Source organism: Schistocerca piceifrons, chromosome 7 (assembly GCF_021461385.2).
Source record: "Schistocerca piceifrons isolate TAMUIC-IGC-003096 chromosome 7, iqSchPice1.1, whole genome shotgun sequence".
Classification (NCBI taxonomy): domain Eukaryota; kingdom Metazoa; phylum Arthropoda; class Insecta; order Orthoptera; family Acrididae; genus Schistocerca; species Schistocerca piceifrons.
Window position 1 is genome coordinate 559,050,249 of NC_060144.1, and position 22,634 is coordinate 559,072,882.

A 22,634-nucleotide genomic window follows, 5' to 3' on the forward strand; every position below is an offset into this window, starting at 1 on the left:
GTTGTACAGAGTTTCAGGGACAGCATAAGGGAACAATTGACAAGAATGGGGGAAAGAAATACAGTAGAAGAAGAATGGGTAGCTTTTTTGAGGGATGAAGTAGTGAAGGCAGCAGAGGATCAAGTAGGTAAAAAGACAAGGGCTACCAGAAATCCTTGGGTGACAGAAGAAATATTGAATTTATTTGATGAAAGGAGAAAATATAAAAATGCAGTAAATGAAGCAGGCAAAAAGGAATACAAACGTCTCAAATATGAGATCAACAGGAAGTGCAAAATGGCTAAGCAGGCATGGCTAGAGGACAAATGTAAGGATTTAGGGGCTTATCTCACTAAGGGTAAGATAGATACTGCCTACAGGAAAATTAAAGAGACCTTTGGAGAAAAGAGAACCACTTGTATGAATATCAAGAGCTCAGATGGAAACCCAATTCTACGCAAAGAAGGGAAAGCAGAAAGGTGGAAGGAGTATATAGAGGGTCTATACAAGGGCGATGTACTTGAGGATAATATTATGGAAATGGAAGAGGATGTAGGTGAAGATGAAATGGGAGATATGATACTGCATGAAGAGTTTGACAGAGCACTGAAAGACCTGAGTCGCAACAAAGCTCCGGGAGTAGACAACATTCCATTAGAACTACTGACAGCCTTGGGAGAGCCAGTCCTGACAAAACTCTACCATGTGGTGAGCAAGATGTATGAGACAGGCGAAATATCTCAGACTTCAAGAAGAATGTAATAATTCCAATCCCAAAGAAAGCTGGTGTTGACAGATGTGAAAATTACCGAACTACCAGTTTAATAAGTCACAGCTGCAAAATACTAACGTGAATTCTTTACAGACGAATGGAAAAACTGGTAGAAGCCAACCTCAGGGAAGATCAGTTTGGATTCCGTAGAAATATGGGAACACGTGAGGCAATACTGACTCTACGACTTATTTTAGAAGCTAGATTAAGAAAAGGCAAACCTACGTTTCTAGCATTTGTAGACTCTCTTTCAAATTCTGAAGGTGGCAGGGGTAAAATACAGGGAGCGAAAGGCTGTTTACAATTTGTACAGAAACCAGATGGCAGTTATAAGAGTCGAAGTTTATGAAAGGGAAGCAGTGGTTGGTAAGGGAGTGAGACAGGGTTGTAGCCTATCCCCGATGTTATTCAATCTGTATATTGAGCAAGCAGTAAAGGAAATGAAAGAAAAATTCAGAGTAGGTATTAAAATCCATGGAGAAGAAATAAAAACTCTGAGGTTCGCCGATGACATTGTAATTCTGTCAGAGACCGGAAAGGACTTGGAAGAGCAGTTGAACGGAATGGACAGTATCTTGAAAAGAGGGTATAAGATGAACATCAACAAAAGCAAAACGAGGATAATGGAATGTAGTCGAATTAAGTCGGGTGATGCTGAGGGAATTAGATTAGGCAATAAGACATTTAAAGTAGTAAAGGAGTTTTACTATTTGGGGAGCAAAATAACTGATGATGGTCGAAGTAGAGAGGATATAAAATGTAGATTGGCAATGGCAAGGAAAGCGTTTCTGAAGAAGAAAAATTTGTTAACATCAAGTATAGATTTAAATGTCAGGAAGTCGTTTCTGAAAGTATTTGTATGGAGTGTAGCTATGTGTGGAAGTGAAACATGGACGATAAATAGTTTAGACAAGAAGAGAATAGAAGCTTTCGAAATGTGGTGCTACAGAAGAATGCTGAAGATTAGATGGGTAGATCACATAACTAATGAGAGGTATTGAATAGAATTGGGGAGAAGAGGAGTTTGTGGCATAGCTTGACTAGAAGAAGGGATCGGTTGGTAGGACATGTTCTGAGACATCGAGGAATCACCAGTTTAGTATTGGAGGGCAGCGTGGAAGGTAAAAATCGAAGAGGGAGCCCAAGAGATGAATACACTAAGCAGATTCAGAAGGATGTAGGCTGCAGTAGGTACTGGGAGATGAAGAAGCTTGCACAGGATAGAGTAGCATGGAGAGCTGCATCAAACCAGTCTCAGGACTGAAGACCACAACAACAACATGATTTATTAATGCCAAAAGTCATCCAAGAACTTGACTTTATGTGTCCAGTAGACTTGATTCTGATCAGTTTCTTTGGGAAACACATCTCAAGGTTCATCATATAAATCAATGCAGATACACTATATGCCTCATCTGTACTTGTTTGTTTCTTAACATCTAACCAATTTTCATTTTCTAAGATACTTATGAACTGATGACAGCTGTCCACAGAGAAGTTTCTTTTGTAAATATTATTTACACCTTTATCTACCTTTGATCTTAAAGGGATTTCAATGGTGAGAGCATTGTGGTCAGACAATCCTAAATCTATGTTTGTTACCTCTGTGTCAGTTGTTGACATGTTTGATAAAATGTTATCTATGAGGCTATTGGAGGTGTTTGTTATTCTAGTTGAATTGTTTATGTGTGGTGACATGTTGAAACTCTTTAATATGTCCAAAAATTGCCTTTTTTGTTGACTTTCAACTAGAAGATTAATACTGAAATCACCACAAAGAATAATCACAGTTTCTTTTTTGTAAAAAGCATTTAGCAACAATTCTAATTTATCAAAAAATACTTCTATGTTTCCGCATGGTGACCTATACACTGTTATGACTATGACTTTTTTCATCAGACCATATAGCTGGACAGCACCTGTTTCAAAGAACTTTTCAATACTTAAGTTCTCTGCTTCACATCTCTTTTTAAATTCTAACTCTTGTCTAAGGTAAATACCAACTCCACCACCTTTTCCAATTTTCCTATTATAATGATTTGCCAGTTTAAATGGATTAATATGAACACTACTAATTTCATGGTCCTTACACCAATGTTCAGTAATACACAAGACATCAGGTTGGGTGTTACTGCTATTGCGAGTTCACAATATTAGTTCTTGAGGCACTGCACATTTAAGAGTCATAATCTTTAGAACAGGGGAATGAGCACCGATGGTATTTCTCCTTTCGTTTAACACTGTTAACTTGGAGTTTTCATTAAGGCTGGATACCAAAAATCCTGTTTCTTGTTTCTGTTGCTTTTCCTACTTGAAATGGATGATGCTGATTAATTGTGCATACTAGCTGTGGCAGCTGATGACATTTTAATATTAACTATAGCAGATGTTGATGTTTTTAGTGCTTCAGCAAATGTTGCTCTTGTTATGGTTTTCACTTCTTCTGCTTCAGCCCTCATTTGGAGTGGGATTTTAGGGAACTTTTCTATTGATATACAGCTTATTTCTTCTTGTATCTTTCCACCCATCATCTTTTTTTCGATAATAGTTCCTGTGCTGTCCATGCCTCGTGAGCTGTTTGCATCCACAAAAGTTGCACACTTAAAAGCACAGCAGATCTTCCTAAATTTATTATTTGTTGACTTTATTTCTATGTTTACACATGATTCCTTGTCTAGATCATGTCTATGTGGCACATTTACAACAAGAACCTTTAAATTTAGATCTGACAGCTTTTTTAGAATTGTTTGAAGTGCCCTTGTCGCTAGTTGGTGTTCATTTTTGTATATGCCATTTGCTCCAGCTATTAGCACACAGCATTTTCCAGTCTTAACTAAGTTTTCACAGTTATTTACTGTTTCATTAAGGGGACCACCAGGTTTGATAATGCTTGTTACTTTAAATTGGGACTACCGATCATTTATTATTTGTGCCACACCCTTCGCATGATTTATCACCTAATACACAGACTTGATATTTGATATTGTGAGAAGCTTCATGGGGCTTTTTGCAGTTGATGCTGTTATATACAGAGAAGTCACAATGCTAAGAAAATTATCACAAAATGCAGGAAGACCTGCAGAGGAACAATGCTTGCTGCAAGGAGTGGCAGTCAACCCTCAACATAAATAAATGTAACATATTGTGAATAGAAAGATCCTTTATTGTATGATTGCACAATAGCAGAACAATCACTGGAAGCAGTTACTTCTGTAAAGTATCTGGGATCATATTACTGACAATCGGCCATAACGGAACTTCTTTTTTATGAATCTTCTGAAGACCATATAACATGGGTGGCACAGAACAGTGAGGTCTTAGTCTTTTGGCCTCTTTTTGCAGAATAGAAGAAGAATTCAACAGTGCTAATGTTTTCCTTTCCACTTTCGCTGTGGAGTTTTTGTCAATCTTCTGACATATTGGTTAATTCAGCAAGTTATAAATCTTCTGTTGATAAACCTCAAGTGGCAAAGCATGTTGGCGTTTCCCTTATCCACTGGTGAGACCACTGTGTGAGGATCTTCTCGTAGCTTTCTTAGTGCGGCCCTTTCTATGGCAGAAATGTTGCACTTCTGAGGTCGAGCTTTCGTGAGTGCATGACTTGTTTCATGTCTTATTATTTCTGCAGAATCGCTAGGAAGAGGTCTAACAGCTTCCTCAATAGCACTAATAAAATCAGTCAGCGGCAGGTTTCTCAGTGTAGGGGTGAAGTTCAAGCCTTTGCCAAGCACAGACAGTGTTATGTTCCCCAAAACCTTATCTGTTAAATTGACCATGGAGCATCAAAAAATATCTTCTTGCAGTAACATTGCTAACAGGTGACTGATCTATGAAAATTGTCCTGATGTAGACTCCTTATGAACCCAGTCTGATTCTGCCCAGGTCACACCATCGACCCATGCCTAGGAAAGTGATGGCAGGCTGGATGCAACCTTCATATGCAGATGAAACAACTGTTTCGATATGGCATCACTTCACACCAAGTAAACCAGATCCTCTCTTTCACTAGTGCTAGGCTCACATTTTGTGTAATGAATATTTGCAGTGGTGGTCTGGATAAAATTTCTCACTCTGGCAAACTTCGGAATAAGGCCATTGTGCTGACACTTCAGTAAAAAACACAGAACTTAACAATCTCGCTTGCTTATTGCATAGCTTGTCCAACTTCTGAATTTTTAATGCCATCACCACCCCGAAGAGCTATCTGATACGATTCTTGAAGTTTTCCTGGTGTACTGAATATTCGATAAGGTTTCGGGATTGCATCAGATCATGTTGACTTCTTGCCATAATATTTCAGCTGCTAACCATCCAGCCATCTTCAGGTGAGTGTCCACCACTAGAGACTGAAGATGGTTGGACAATGGCCAAAAGACTAAGACATCATAGTTCTGTACTACCCAGGTTATATGGTCTTCTGAAGATTCATAAAAAAGAAATTAGGATATGGCCAATTGTCAGTAATATGATCATGTATAATTTGGTATACATCTCATCTCTCTACTCAGACATTTTGTGGGGAAGAGTGCACATCATTTTCATAACTTGGCTGACTTTATCAATAGACTGAAGTCACTTCAACTCAGTGAAACTGACCTACTAGTGAGCTCCAATGTCATCTCACTTTTCACTAAGGCATCTCTTATGGACTCATTGTCACTCAACAGCAGTAAGTTCACAGCTGACAAAACAACACTTTTTCATCATGTCCTTTCCTCAAACTACTTTTTATTTAACAATGAGCAGACTGACCTTGTTGCCATGGGTAGTCCTCTCCCCATTTTGGTATCAAACTTTTTTATGGAAGACTTTGAGGAAAGGGCACTTGATTTGCCAGAACTTAAACAGAGAGTCTTCTGACAATATGTGGATGACGCTTCTTAGTGTGGCCCAGTGCTGAAGAAGAACTGTCATGTTTCTTGCAACATCTGAATGCAACCCACAAGAACATTCAGTTTATGATGGGAATAGAGAATGATGGTTGTTTACCATTTTTGGACAGCTTGGTTACTGGGAGAGTGGATGGCTCATTAGGACATTCTGTGTTCCATAAGCCCACACATACAGACCTCTACCTGCAATCATGGATTTGCCATCACCCTTCACAAACTACTGGCATCCTTAGAATGTTAGTGCACCAGGCTCATGTTGGTTCTATGAAGACAGCCTTACAAAGGGGCTACAACATCTACAGTTGGTGTTCAAAGATAATGGTTTCCCTCCACACCAGATTAGCACAGCTCTAAAGAGGAAGAAACATGAGCACCCACAACATCAAGAAGATAAGCAGCTGTTCACGACCAGGGTCTTCCTTTCATACGTCAGCAACCTTTCACCTAAAGTAGGCAGGATCCTAAGGAAACATCAAGTTAAAGTAATCTTCCGGCCACCCTTCTCATTGTGGTAAAAGACAATCTGGTTCTGCAGAAGGCTGGTTCTACATAATTCCTTGACAGTGTGACAAAGCTTACATAGGTAAGACGATATGCACAGTACATGAAAGGTGCATTGAACTTGAGTGCCACACTTGCCTTTCACAATCCCGTAAATCAGCCATAGCTTTTATTACCACAGGAGACTCTAGGGTTATTTCTGCCACAAAAATTTTGGCCCCAGCGAGAACTTTTTGGGATTCAGTAATTAAAGAATTTGTGGAAATATAACTAGCACAAAATCTTATAAATCATGATGGCGACTTTCAACTGGACAAGGCTTGGGACCTGGTGATCTCTCTAGTTTCTTTGAGAAAAAACAGTTTATTCATAATGACATGTCTGGTGACATCTGACATCTGGTTTTAGTGACACGAGTGCACACTCCAACAGAGGGTGGACATGTAATTTCACCTTTACGCATGTGCTTGTGCACCACAGATAGAACAGTATTTGCAGAGAGTGCAAATTGGAATAGAGGACACTCCTGTGATGGCCACCAAAGTGCATGCATTTCTGCACCAGTTTTTGCTATAAAGCCAATGCCGGGAACTTGCAGTCTCCAGTGGCGTACACTTACCAGAAGATGGTTGGACAGTTAGCAGCCAAAATATTGTAACAAGAAGTCAACATGATCCAGCTGCAATCCAAAAACCTCGTCAAATATTCCTCCTATGAGTATATTGTGAAAAGACCACAAAGGTTCACATTTAAATTTGCTACTGCCTGCTCCCTCCTTCCTGCCCCCCCCCCCCCGCCTGCCCTCCGCTGCCCCCCCCCCCCTCCCCACCAAAACGAATATTAATTGTGGTCATCCTCACTTTTGTAATGCCAAAGATGCCTACAATTTTAATAGGAATTGCAATAAAATATATGTATACATAATATTTGAATACAATAATAATAATTAGTTAAAACCATTATTTAATACATTGTTTTAGTATAACATCCATGACCTTGCAATACAGAGAAATATAGAGAGCACTTTAAATGCATTAGACAAAAAATTGAGAACATGACAGGTCACAAAATTAACTTAAGAACTATAATAGTAACAAGCTCTAACAACTTTGACAAGGAAGCTTACTGGCAGATTAAAACTGTGTGCTGGACCGAGACTCGAACTTAGGACCTTTGCCTATTGTGGGCAAGTGCTCTACCAAATGAACTACCCAAGCTCAACTCATGACCCGTCCTCACAGCTGTACTTCCGTCAGTGCCTTGTCTCCTACCTTCCATTTTGGAAACTTTGACAATATCATAATTTATTAGTATGAAGTAGAAATGTGTCCTAACCATTATCAGCAATTCACTTAGTACAGCAGCTGGAGACAATACCTGTGTGAGCATGTAAATGTGGAGGAACACTGTTCCTTTGAGACATTTCTACTTGTGGGAAGTCACTTTTTCACCTTTTTTCTTCTTCTTTTTTAATGGAAGTCTAGAAGTAGAATCTTTGACTACTAATCAGAATGTCATGGGTCCAGGGTTTGATCGAAGCCACTGCTTAAATTTCGAATAAAATTCAATAGTAGTATAGTAGTTGTGGCCAAAAACTTCTGATATGAGTCATTCTCATTCTACCAACAGCCTTGTCAAAGATGAAAGAGGATCACATAAATGTTCAGAGTACCCTCTTGCCCTTTGTTACAAAACAGGTGGCTCCTTTCCAGCTGTTATGGTTTTAAATTTCATCTTCAGTAACGTTATTTTTATGACATGTACACAGTATGAAAAGTTCCAACTATTGGCACAGGGCCTAACCAGCTTAACTTTATTATCAGTCAAATTCCTTGCATTACCAGTAGATAATGAGCTAATTAGTTTGCCTAAGAATCATACTAATTGCAGAAAAACTAAAGTAAACTCCACCTGAATAGGCCATGAAGGTGCAATGGTACTGACTGGTCACCTTGTCATACTCAGCCCATCGGCATCACTGGATGCAGACACAGAGGGACATGTGGTCAGCACACTGCTCTCCTGGCTGTTTGTCAGTTTACAAGACCAGAGCCATGACTTCTCACTCAAGTAGCTTCTCAGTTTGCCTCACAAGGGCTGACCCACTTGCCAAAAGCGCTTGGCAGGCCAGATGGTCACGAATCCAAGTTCTAGGCCAGCCTAACAGCGCTTAACTTTGGTGATCTGGTGGGAACCAGTGTTACCACTGCAGCAAGGCTGTTGGCAATTACAAAACATCACTGATTTTAAATTTCATTAATGTTGTTCATATGTAAACATAATACCCAATTACTACCTTCCTGATAAGATAAGTCAAAAAGATATAGAAATAACTGTGTATATATACAGCTAATAACAGAGACATATTAGCAACATTTGCACTCATTCAGTTCCAGATAATAAATGTCTTTAGTAAAAACATTGTTTCTGAAATAGAATCCCATGTTTAGGCAAACTAGCCAGCATTACTCAGTAGAAATTATTGTTGTATCTGGAAGTTCTTTTTAAAACAAATCTCCCTCTTCTATTCATGTGCTCAGAAATGTAAATATTTAATTGTAATTATGTGTGATGTTTTTTAATGGCTGACTGTGTAACTGTAATAATTTTCATCAACGTGTACAATAGTTAAAGCAAATGGTAATAGTAGGATCAGACTATGTACTGTGTCACCTCCAATAGTTACTTATTGTGTACATATTTTGTGTATTGCTGTAACTATTAGACTTCAAAGACAATTATTTAATAACTGGATTCAGTGACTACATTAGTCATATATGTTTGCCACATGTGAAGTTTTGTGAATACTTATGCTAATGTTAGGTAACTGCATTCAAAGAATCATATTGTAGGACATCAACCAAGCATAGTGTGTGGCTACACATTTACCTGTGCATAATTTAAATAAATGAGACTATATCTGGCCATAAAGAGCAGTTTATTCAACTTCAAAGTGTTATAAAAGTGTTTGAATTGGAATCTTGGTGCAGAGTAAATCATTGATAGTAGCCTACTTTTGACAATCACTTTTCAGCCACATTCAATGGAGGTGCAGTTGCCAAAGGCATATTTGAACAGGTAATGGATAGGCTACACTAGGTGTGGGAAACTGCTCCTAAAATGTGGAAAAATCAGCAATGGCCACTATCATGAGGGTACAGAAGACTGTGGAAACCACTGCATTAAAGACACCTAGTGTGCATTCACAGGAAATGTGGACTGTAAGTGAAAAATTGTCATGATGATCTCTCTATTTGCAAAAAATAATGGATTAATCCCCCATTCTGACCTCCAGGAGGAGATTTCCAAGATAGAATAACAACCAAAGTGTAGAATCTTCAACTTTTTTAGTCCTGTCTTCCTCAGTTGTGTGTAATATTATGGTATATTGATAATTTTTACTTATGGACCGTCTGACAGCAACTGAATAAAACACAATTTTAGTGCCATACGTGTTTCGCCTTTATTTTCTGCAAGGCATCATCAGTGGCAGGTTGCACGGACAATTTCTTACATATTATGCTCCTGTTGCATTTTTGGTGTTGTTCTTCTTCTTAGTAATGCCAATTTGCGGTTTTTTCCCACATTCCACAGCACTATGAACTGAACGCTTGTTTCAATGCAATGAAACTCCTTAAACCAGGAGTGGTTGTGGTTGAGTGATAATTTCACATTACAACACAAGTTTACTAAACAGTGTACTACATGACCATTTCAAGTGCTAGACTGTATTTTGTTTCAAATTAGTGTAAGGTAATGTGAAACTGGCTTGTACCTGTAACCTTCGTAACTACCGAATTTTCGCATAAACTATGATGATTAAAGTGAAATGTATTATAAACATTAGCTGCATGATTTTAATTATGACATTGTAATCAATTTTTGTTTTTGAATAATCTTAATACATTACTGTGTATTTCAATTGTAGGTTATCCATGGAATTCAATTATCCATGGTTTTCAAATCCCCAATTACTGTGGGTAATGGAGAGTGTATTGTATGTACAAATATAAACTCTTCTACTGAAATATGTTTTTGTGGGTGGGATTCATGAACTCCATGACAACTTCCCCTATCTCCACCCCCTCTGGATCCCCATCTGTAAACACCAAAACCTTCAGTGTCCTAAGATCTTCTGGTATCTCTCTCTAACAACTGATATGGAAAAACTGGTATATTCTGGTGGAGTTAAAACCTTTGTAATATGATCATTAGTATTAACCAGAATCTGCATCACCAAGCTCAAATATTCTGATAAATTATAGAAAGAGTGGCCAGTAATGAACTCTTTTACTATGTTTTTTACCATATTGCGATTTCAAATTTCTTGTCTGATTGTTATTGGTTAGCTGTTACTCTGAACTGTAGGTCAGTATGCATAGACTGTACACAAATCATTTTTATTTCTAGTATTGTTTTAAATGTTCAACATTCTTGTTTAGGCCTAACTGTGAATGTTGTGAATATCAACTGAAATACACAAATAACCATAACCAATCCCTTTAATGATCTTACAACAATGTGTTTGAAGGATTAGATCTCCATCTCTTAGGTGGATATGTTTAAATAAAATGAAACTGCCTGGCAGATTAAAATTGCTGGACAAGGACCGAACCTGAGACCATTGGTTTTCCTTTGAAGAGAAATTAACTATTCGGACACACAGTTTTCCGGACAGAATGTGACATTGTCTGGTAGTGGACAAGGAGACAAATTGTTTTAGTGGTTGACTCAAAAGTTATGTGGATGAACAAATAAATAAAATAAAACTGAATTAACAGGTCAAATCCAAGTAATACTTGCAGGGGCATTCTCAAAAATGTCCAATTCCTCTAAAAACTGCCGTAATTGGCACACTGGACTTGCATTCGGGAGGATGACAGCTCAAATTTGTGTCTGGCCATCCAGATTTAGGTTTTCCATTATTTCTCTAAATCACTCCAAAGAAATGTCAGAATGGTTCCTGCCTGGTTCCCCATTCTTGCAAAATGCTGAGCTTGTTCTCTGCTCCTAATGACCTTGACATCAAAGGGATGTTAAACCGTAATGTTCTTTCTACTATAAGAATAACAATATGAGTTAGTATAGTTTGCTTGTCACCACACAGAGAAGCCATTGAGCAGCAGACAGGTACTTTTCAAAGTAGACTGTTGGAACATTCATACAAGCACAACTCACATATGTATTGCCAATTTCATTTCCAGTTACTGTGGCTGATAGCGGTTTATAGGAGAGGCGTAGTGTGGGGAGAAGAGAGATGGCAGTGTTTGGATAGGTGAAGATGCTTCAGGGCTGCCTGTGGAAGTGTGCAGAGACAACACAGGGACAGCATAAGGTAAGCTGTGCTTGGTGCGGGAGGGGAGAGAGAAACAGGGAGAAGGAGCAGGGAATGGGATAGAAACAGATGGGCAACAGGGACCAGTGAAGGTTGATGGTGGGGAGACTATGGGAATAAAGTATGTGTTGCAGGAAGAATTCCCACCTGCAAACTCCGAAACATGGTGGTGGTGATGGTAATGGCAGTGGATGGAAACCAGATGGCATGGACTGTGAAGCAGTCATTTAAGTCAAGCACATTGTGTTGCATGGCATGCTCAGCAACTGGACAAATAGTTGTCTGTTGGCCATAGTTTGGTGGGGACTGTCCATAGGGACAGACAGCTTGTTAGTGGTCATGGCCACATACACTGCCTCAGGCTGATTGCAGCAAAGTTGGTATACTAATGGTTGCTTACACCTACCCCATCAAAGGCAGGGTGACTTAGCAGCCATGCAGTCTATTAACTTAGTTGTAAACACTGTGCAGTACTTTATGCACACATGCCTACTAACAAGATTTCTTCATGTATGGTCACTGCCAAAAACTGCCCAAGAGACAGCTGGATGAGCCAGTTGCTGATCATGCCATGCAACACAATGTGGTTGACTTAAGTGACTGCTTCACAGTATATGGCATCTGGAGTCCTCCCAACACCATCAGCTTTGCTCACATTTCAGTATCACAAATGCCTTCTGTCCCCTCAACTCATATACATAACCTTTTCTCTCTCTCTCTCTCTCTCTCTCTCTCTCTCTCTCTCTCTCTCTCTCTCTCTCTCTGCATCTCTCTTACTCCTCAGCACAGCTCTCCCGATGGTGCACCTGTCAGTACACCCCTCCTGTCCCTGCTACATTTCTGCACACTCTCACAGGCAGCACTACAGTGTCTCTCCCCTTCTCCCTACCGTACCGTCCCTCCTCCATCTCACCACTACCCACTCCAGGTGAGATCACTATTCATTGCAGTGGTGCTGCAGCACCCGGAGATGACAGTGTCTATGGGTTTGTGAGTTGTACATGTATGTGGTGCAGTGGCACCCAGAGGTGACAGTGGCGCTGCATGTGTGAGTTGTGCATGTATGAGTGTGTATGTTTATTTCTCATCTGATGAAGGACTTTGTCCAAAGTCTAATATTTTCCAACACTCTACTTTTAAAAGTGCCTTTATGTCATTTAACACCTCCTCTATGCGGTGAGTTGCAATTTATCATAATTTATATTGTTATTCAGTTCTAGAATTAATCCCCTTAAAATAAATACAGGTGTAGGACATGGTCACAGCTAACCTCCTGTCCTCTTCAACAGTGTATTAGAAAAAATGGTAAGAATTTGGAATGAAAACTCAAAAGAAAATCAAATATCACCAATAAATGTGGTAAGAAAGAAATAGTATAGTGACATAAACTGCCTGGCATTTACAGACAATTTTGCTGGCCTATCTAAAAATCTAGAAGATGAAGAAATATAAGCCAATCTCTTGAAGCAGATAGCCAGTAGAGCAGGTTTAAGAATCTCTACAGAGAAAACCAAGTTTATCATTACTATAAAAACTGCACCATAATTTTTATAAATTGACGTTGGTCAAATAGAGGTCAAAAATTCAAGTAACTAGGAGAGATAATTCAAGAAAGTAGATTAGAAAAATCTTCCATAAATTAAATGAAACATAAAAGTGGAAGATCATATTGAATAAAAATGTTTAAAATAAAAATGCAAAAATAACGCATTACAGCATTGAGCTTGTGGTATACAGCGAGAAGTCTTTTAACAAATGCAGACTTATATCTTTTGGACATTTATATAGAAGTAATGGCAATAAGCTGGCAAAATAGGTCTTCAGGTATCTCTGGGGAAATAGGTTTGATCGAAGAAGTTAAAAAAGATTTAGAATTGCACAACATGAAAGCAGAAGAAGCAGCAGAAACAGTTATTTTCAGAATGAAAGTGTTAAATTTAGAAAGATTTCAAGGCAGAAACAGTAAGAAGTTGTCTGTAAGGAAAAGAGAGGCAACAGGAAAAAAAATGAAAGGATACTCGAAGAAAGAGTAAGAACAAATGAGCAGGAATCAAAGTTGTCATGTAGTCTCCAGCTGCCCAGAATGTAAATGAAAACATTTATAAAATTCACCACAGCTGGCAGCATTACATTACTATATGTTTCTTGTACGCATTGGAGCACAACCATTGCTTATTTTAATTTAGAGGATGTGTGTGTACTCCAAACATAAACCTTAGTGAAGTAAAAGGCAGGTTAGTCACAGAAGTTTTCTATTTGTTTGTTTGGTGGGATTAATTCTCTCCCTCCCCCCCTCTCTCTCTCTCTCTCTCTCTCTCTCTCTCTCTCTCTCTCTCTCTCTCTCTCTCTCTCTCTCTCTCTCCTCTCTCCCACTCTCTCTGCCTTTTTCTCTCCCTCTCTGGCAAAGACTTCATGGGAGACACCCCTGCCATATGAGTGAGAGCTTGAAAAATCTGTACATCCAATCAAGACATGGAGCTGTATTCTCAGGCTATCTTCTGATAGTAAAATGAAGCGCCTTTATACGCAGAGTGCTTAGTGTCAAATACAGATATAGATGGAGCAAACAAAAAACATGTATCAATACCAGAAAAGGAAAGTTGCTACTCACCATATAGCAGAGATGCTGAGCCACGATAGGCTCAATAAAAAGATTCACACAATTAAAGCTTTTGGCCATTAAGGCCTTTGTCAGCAGTAGACACACACACACACACACACACACACACACACATAAACGCAACACTCAGCTCTCTGAGAATGCAGATGTGTGTGCAAGTTGCGTTTATGTGAGTGTGTGTGTGTGCGTGTGTGTATGTGTGTCTACTGCTGACAAAGGCCTTACTGGCCAAAAGCTTTAATTGTGTGAATCTTTTTATTGTGCCTATCGCGACTCAGCATCTCCGCTATATGGTGAGTAGCAACTTTCCTTCTCCGGTATTGTTACATTCCATCCTGGGTTTTCCATTGTTTGAAAAAACATACACTACTGGCCATTAAAATTGCTACACCAAGAAGAAATGCAGATGATAAATGGGTATTCATTGGACAAATATATTATACTACAACTGACACGTGATTATATTTTCATGCAATTTGGGTGCGTAGATCCTGAGAAATCAGTACCCAGAACAACCACCTCTGGCCGTAATAACGGCCATGATACACCTGGGCATTGAGTCAAACAGAGCTTGGATGGCGTATACAGATACAGCTGCCCATGCAGCTTTAACACGATACCACAGTTCATCAAGAGTAGTAACTGGTGTATTGTGACGAGCCAGTTGTTCGGCCACCATTGACCAGACGTTTTCAGTTGGTGAGAGATCTGGAGAATGTGCTGGCCAGGGCAGCATTTGAACATTTTCTGTATCCAGAAAGGCCTGTACAGGACCTGCAACATGCAGTCGTACATTATCCTACTGAAATGTAGGGTTTCGCAGGGATCTAATGAAGGGTAGAGCCACGGATCGTAACACATCTGAAAAGTAACGTCCGCTATTCAAAGTGACGTCAGTGTGAACAAGAGGTGACCGAGACATGTAACCAATGGCACCCCATACCATCAAGCCAGGTGATATGCCAGAAAGACGATGACGAATACATGCTTCCAATGTGCATTCACCGTGATGTCGCCAGACACGGATGCGACCATCATGATGCTGTAAACCGAACCTGGATTCATCTGAAAAAATGATGTTTTGCCATTCGTGCACTCGGTTTCGTGATTGAACACACCATTACAGGTGCTCCTGTCTGTGATGCAGCGTCAAGGGTAATCACAGCCATGGTCTCCGAGCTGATAGTCCATGCTGCTGCAAATGTCGTCAAACTGTTCGTGCAGATGGTTGTTGTCTTGCAAACGTCCCCATCTGTTGACTCAGGGATCGAGACGTGGCTGCACGATCCGTTACAGCCATGCAGATAAGATGCCTGTCATCTCGACTGCTAGTGATATGAGGCCATTGGGATCCAGCACGGCATTCCGTATTACCCTCCTGAACCCACCGATTCCATATTCTGCTAACAGTCATTGGATCTCAACCAACGCGAGCAGTAATGTCGCGATACAATAAACCGCAATCGCGATAGTCTACAATCCAGCCTTTATCAAAGTCGGAAATGTGATGGTATGCATTTCTCCTCCTTACACAAGGCATCACAACAATGTTTCACCTGGCAACGCTGGTCAACTGCTGTTTGTGTATGACAAATGTGTTGGAAACTTTCCTCATGTCAGCATGTTGTAGGTGTCGCCACTGGTGCCAACCTTGTGTGAATGCTCTGAAAAGCTAATCGTTTGCATATCACAGCATCTTCTTCCTGTCAGTTAAATTTTGTGTCTGTAGCACGTCATCTTCGTGGTGTAGCAATTTTAATGGCCAGTAGTTTATATCAGGTTCATTGTACAGTATCTAGTGATTCATCATGGCATACACATAATAACTTGTAATAATTTACAAATAAGTCAGTGTCTCTTTTTTTCTATTTGTTAGTGCTGTAAAGGAGGAGAAGTTTAAGGCAGAAACAGCAACTGACAATTTTGCTTATGAGATAGCAATAACATGTCTCCTTTTCTGTATTTTTAAATGATACTAATGAGTACCTTAATATATTTAGAGAAACACAGTTATTTTTGTAAAATGTTTCTGTCTTTATCTCACCTTTTTCACACTTTGTGAATTTACTAGTGTCACTTTCTGCATATGATTATAAGTGAAATCTAGTGTTGTCTTTATGCCATTATTTGTGCCTATGTCCCACACATCACTCAACTTCTGATGAGTGGCTGCCTTTCCTTATTTTGTTTGTTGTTTTCATCCTGTAATTTCTAGTATTAAATAAAGATATAAGTTAATGCTATTTTGTCAGATAAAGACATGCTTGGAGACCATGGCTGTTATATGAAATAAAGTGTTACGATGGTATACAGCAAGCAGCCACACATTGGTTTTAGGCTACTTTATTCAAAATGCTTTTTTAATAAAAATAACCTAAAACCAATGTGTGGCTGGTTGCTGTACACCATCAACAATTTATTAATGATATAAGTGATTTAAACAGAAAGTGTCAATCTATGTCATGATATAAGAGGGGACATTAAAGACTGTGGATGCAACTGATCAGATATAGAAAGGCCATAAGAATCAGATAAATGACAGATGTGTAATGGTTAATACTTCATCAAAAATCTGATTGTTAAGTAATATGGAAGAAACAAAGAAAATGTTGTTCACAAATTCAGAGCAGATTTTAAAATCTTCTCAAATTCAGATTGTTCTTTTATCAGCCCTCATTATGCACAGTGATTATTTAGCTTCATATCATAATCTGCAAACGATGCTACCACAAATGAAAGTAAGTCACTTAAAGCAACATTCATTAACAGATCAGCAATTTCTTCATCCAACAAGGAGCACCCAAAAATACTGGGAAGCAAGGAAAAAAACATCAAGATTCTCTGCTGCCATGGATCCTGCAGAATCCTACAGTTCAGGTAAGTTTAAAAACATAAATCCATTTGCTCAACCTGGAATACATATTGATTAACATGTGAAAAGATAGCATATTATGTAATGTTTTTTCACTATTTTTTAGTGTTATTTATTTTGATAGAAAAAGTCAAAAAAATTTTTATACAGGCTCCATATAATAGTACTGTTCACACAGATATTAATTTTCAATATAACACAGTACCAGGCTGCAGCAATTTGAGTGGCAAAATTCTGTATTTGTATTGGCTGACTTTGTGAACATTAAATACCATGAAATTACAAATTAATGAAACATGTTACATTCTTGTAAATGCACAGAATGGTTTCAGAAAAGGCAAATCTACACAAACAACTCTCTACAGTTTCCTAAAACTTGTTTACAAAGCTATTGACAACAAGGAACTGATCTGTGTGTTGTTTATGGACCTCTCCAAAACGTTCGATCTTATAAATCATAATCTACTGCTGTTAAAACTGGATAATTATGGTATCCATGGTATTTCCCACAAGTGGTTCAAGTCATATTTAACTGAAAGGAAACAAAGGGTACAAATTTCTCAGGATGGATATTCGCACCAATCTGAATATAAAAGTTAATTGGGTTGTTGGGTTGTTTTTGACCAGACAGCAAGGTCATCGGTCTCATTGGATTAGGGAAGGACGGGGAAGGAAGTCGGCCATGCCCTTTGAAAGGAACCATCCCGGCATTTGCCTGGAGCGATTTAGGGAAATCATGGAAAACCTAAATCAGGTTGGCCAGACGCAGGATTGAACCGTCATCCTTCCGAATGCGAGTCCAGTGTTTAACCACTGCGCCACCTCGCTCGGTAAAAAAAGTTAATTATGGTGTGCCCCAGGGCTCGGTATTGAGACTATTGTTATTCTTGATATTTATTAATGACCTACCTCAACAGTTTTCAACAGCTGAGACAATATTATTTGCTGATGATACCAGCTTCATTATGAAAGGGAAGAATGACTATGAGATGCAGCAAAAAATCAACAAAACAGTAAAAGTGGCAGAAAAATGGTTTAAAGATAACTGTCTAGTTGTCAATGACAAGAAAACTGTATGGAGTGATAGGACAAATGTAAAATTCACATTATCGAATAGCCAAATTCAGCAAAAGAATCACATAAATTTTTTAGGATTATGGGTGGATGAGCATCTAAGATGGGAAAACATGTAGAAATGCTTAACAAAAAATTAAGCAAGTACTGTTACATATTAAGAGAGCTTAAAGATTGCTGCAATACCGAAACAGTGTTAAGTGCTTATTATGCACATGTGCATTGTCTACTGAAGTATGGAATAGTGTTCTGGGGAAATACCTCTTTTGCAAAGCAGTCTTTTAAGCTCCAAAAGAAAGCTTTAAGATTAATAAGTGATGTTGCTTACAGAGTACCATGTAGAGGTATGTTTAAGAAATTATAAATCATGACTTTACCATCTATATTTATATTTGAAAGCATATGCTTGGTTAAAACCATCAAGTTTCACCTTTGAATAGTGAGATCCACCATTATCAAACAAGGAACAGGGATGACTATCATAGGGATGTGCACATAAAATCAAAATATCAGGACAGTGCTGTCTACAAACCAAAAATTCTGTACAGTGCATTGCCAGATAGCATCAAAAAATATCAAACAGTAATACATTAAAAAATAACTAAAAAAATCTACTAATAAACAGCAGCTTCTACAGCATTAATGAATAGCTGGAATTTTGCTCAAATCTGTAGATCTATTTCAGAACTCTCTAAACAAAAATTCATAATTATCAACCATACCTAGATAAAACCAAACTTCTTTCATCCATGTATGTATGTAATTATGCACCTAGCTTTTGTGCTGAATGTTACTATGCCTAGTTAACTAAAGTACTGGTATTTAAAAGTTTTAGTAAAATCAGCCAAGGGGTTTCGCAAGCTTTTCTTCTATCTATATGTAGCCTACATAAGCAGAATAATGTTTTTGTTATAAAGATGTGTTGATACCAATGATAAGATTTTGTACATGGTGTAAATATGTAATATTTTATACTGTCTGTACTTTGACAAGTCCAACATCATGAATGTGATAATATGGGTGCTAAGTAAATAAACATGTCATTAAGTAATTTACACATTTGTACACTTGCAATCTGACATGCTTGGACTTGCATATCTATCTTAGAGATTGCATGGGTTGAAATATTAAATGACAAGTGTCTGGAATGTGTGTGTGCATGTGTGTGGGAGGCAGGGGCACATGGCACTCTCTAAAGAAGAGTCCAAATCTACTAATAAACAGCAGCTCCTACAGCATTAATGAATAGCTGGAATTTTGCTCAAATCTGTAGATCTATTTCAGAACTCTCTAAACAAAAATTCATAATTATCAACCATACCTAGATGTGCTCACATAAAATGTTTTCAATGTAGTGCACAATGTATCATTTAAGATTTTAGTATAGAGTTATCCAAAATGCAGATTTCATTAAAGGTAACTATTTTCACAGACTATATATCATTGGACGATATAATTTGCTCTAACTATAAAGCTACCCTGAACATAAAAAGAGACGTTCCTCTTCATCTGATACAGAACCACCAGAATATAAGTGAAAGAATCCAGAAGCTCAAAATAAAGGCTCAAGCATCAATTATTGATCAGCAATATAAATCACAGGATAATGAAAATTTCAACATTACTGTGGAAAAAACACTGTTAATGACAGCCAATAATACTTCAGCACATCAGCTGCAGACAGGCACAGTGAAAAGACTGTTACACATCACAGCTCTTGGCCAAAGCTTCCTTCAGCAAAGAAAATACACACACATTCACACAAGCAAGCAAACATCACAGACACATGGTCACTATCACCAGCAGCTATCACCAGAATGCGAGTGTCACATGAATAGCAATCTGTAGCAGGGTGGGGAACGGGGAGGGATAGCAGGGTACAGGTGGGGGGAAGAGCACTGTCTGGCAGGCAGGCACATACTAGAGACTGCCAGGTGCAGCATCGAGAAGTAGGTCACACAAGGAGCAAAATGGAGAATGGAAAAGGAGAGGAGCGATAAAGAAGATGAGCAAGGAACAGGAAAGGATGGATGAGTATACTGTCAGAGTGGCACAGAGGATTAGGGAATGTGGAAAGGGGGTTGGTAATAGGACGAGAGAACGGAAACTGGTGGGTGGAGGATGTGTGGACAGTAGGTTACTGTAGGTAAAGGCCAGGATAATTTTGGGAACAGAGAATGTGTTGTGAGGATAACCCCCATCTGCACAGTTCAGAAAATCTGGTTTCAGAGGGGAGGACCCAGATGGCTTGGGTTGTGAAGCAGCCATTGAAATCAAGCATGTTGTGTTCAGCTGCACCTTGAACCACAGGGTGGTCTAATTTGCTCCTGGCCACAGTTTGGGAGTGGCCGTTCATTCTGGTGGACAGATGGTTGGTAGTCATACCAATATGAAAAGCTGTACAACAGTTGCATTGGAAGTGGTATACAGCATGACTGGTTTTATAGGTGACCTGGCCATTGATTTGGTAAGATAAGCATGTGTTGGGACTGGAATAGGAAGTGGTTGGTAAGTGGACTGAGTAGGCTTGCACCTGTGTCTTCCACAGGGATATGATACCTGCGGCGAGGGGGTGGGATTGGCATATGAGTGGACTAGGATATTGTCAAGATTGGGTGAGCAACATGACACCACTTCAGGAGTGGTGGGAAGATATTGGGTAGGAAGTCACTTACTTTAGGACAGGAAGATAGGTAATCAAAGCCCTGGCAAAGGACGTAGTTCAGGTGTTTCAGTCCAGAGTGGTGTTGGGTAATGAAGGGGGCATTTTCTAGTAGATGCTTTTGGGAGTGGTGGGAGGATTGGGGGTGTATCAGGAAATAGCAATGGAAATCTATTTGTTGACTATGCCCTGGGGAAAGTGTCTGTCCATGAAGGCCCTGGTGGGACCCTCAGCATATTGGGAAAGGGAGTTCTTATCACTGCAGATACTCTGTCCCCAGGTGGCAAGGTTGTACAGAGTGATTTTATTGATGTGAAAAGAATGGCATCTGCCAAAACGTGGGTACTGTTGGTGGTTAGTGTATTTGATCTACATAGAGGTCTGGATGGAGTCTTCAGAGAAGAGAGTGTCATTGTCTAGGAGGATGGCATGCTGGTTGAGGAGGACCAGGTGAAGCAGATGGGGGAGAAGAGAAGGTTGTGAAGAAATGAGAATACATTGTCTTGCCCTGAGTCCAGATCATGAAGATATAATTAATTAACCTGAATCATATCAGGGCTTTGGAGTATTGGAAGGCTAGGAATGTTTCCTCTAGATGGCCAATAAACAGGTTGGCATATGAGGTTGCCATGCATGTGCCCATGACTGTGCTGCAGATTCGTTTGTATACCTTCCCTTTAAAGGAGAAGTAGTTATGTGTTAAGGATAAAGTTGGTTATAAGAAGGAGATGGTGAGTTAGGAGTCTGAAGGATGTTGGGAAAGGTAGTATTCAGCAAGATCATGGGCAAGAGGGATGTTGGTGTATAGGAAAGTGGTGTCAAAAGTGACCATTAGGGAACCAGCAGGTAAAAGAGTGGCAATGGTGGATAGTTGGTGAAGGAAGTGGTTGCTATCTTTGATGTGATAGGTTAGATTACAGGCAATTGATTCGATGTGTCAGTGAGGCCTGATATTCTTTCAGTGGGAGCACAATAACCAGCTAAAATAGGGTATCCAGATTTGTTGTGGCAATGATGGTATTGAGAAGTGGGAAGTGTCATAGTAAATGGACAAATGAAGTTATCCAAGCTGCCATCATCCTACTAATGCCATGGGCACCATTATTCTTACCCTATCCCATCCACAGTTTTCCTCCTCTTCAATACATCATAGCACCCAGACCCCGCTTAATGGACCTTTTCAACTTGCCACGTCCCATAAAACTCCCTACCAACACTTCAAATCCAGAGCCTAAACAATCATAGAACACTGTTGTTAACCATTCCACCAAAATCCTCAGTCCTATTCAAAGGCCTCACCTTTAGCCTTACACCCAAATTTAACCATGTTGGATTAGTCAGACCTATTCTCCTTCTCCTGATACCTGCAATGGAAGCACTTCTTTGCCTCAAATCCCTCCAACCAAAACCAACCTATTTCCAACATTGAACTCTGCCTCTTCCAGTTCATACCACCATCCAACCTCATCCCCTCCCACCTAACCACCTTCTGATTATCTTCCAGGAATTCCTTGCCTCCATCTTGGCTTCACCATCCTTTGCCAGGTCCCTTCCTAAGAACATCGACCTTTCAGCAGAAGAAAGGGCAGCCATACACAATCTTAAAGCAGATCCTGACCTAACCATCCTCCCTGGAGAGAAAGGCTCCACCACTGTCATGAAGAGTCATAGTGATTACTGGTCAGAAAGCCTCTACCAATTGTCTGACCCATCTACCTATAAACACTGACAGAATGATCACAACCAAAGGGTCCAACATAACCTCAAATCCCTGCTTAAAGTCTTAGGTCCTTCCCAGAACTTCTCCCCTGAATCAATTTACCTTCTATACCTGTGACACCCACTACATCCACTTTCCATATGCTCCCCAAAATTCACAATCTTAACTATCATGGGTACCCCATTGTAGCTGGTTACTGTGGCCCCA

General features: G+C 39.4%; 1 protein-coding gene across 1 annotated transcript in view; it reads left to right on the forward strand.

Annotated features, from left to right (window-relative positions):
- Positions 1-22,634, forward strand: part of LOC124805345 — a 173,374-nt gene that overhangs the window by 90,492 nt on the left and 60,248 nt on the right. The window contains exon 4 of the mRNA XM_047265865.1: positions 16,869-16,976. Within this exon, the coding sequence (XP_047121821.1) occupies positions 16,869-16,976 (108 nt within the window). The remainder of the gene's footprint in view (positions 1-16,868; positions 16,977-22,634) is intronic.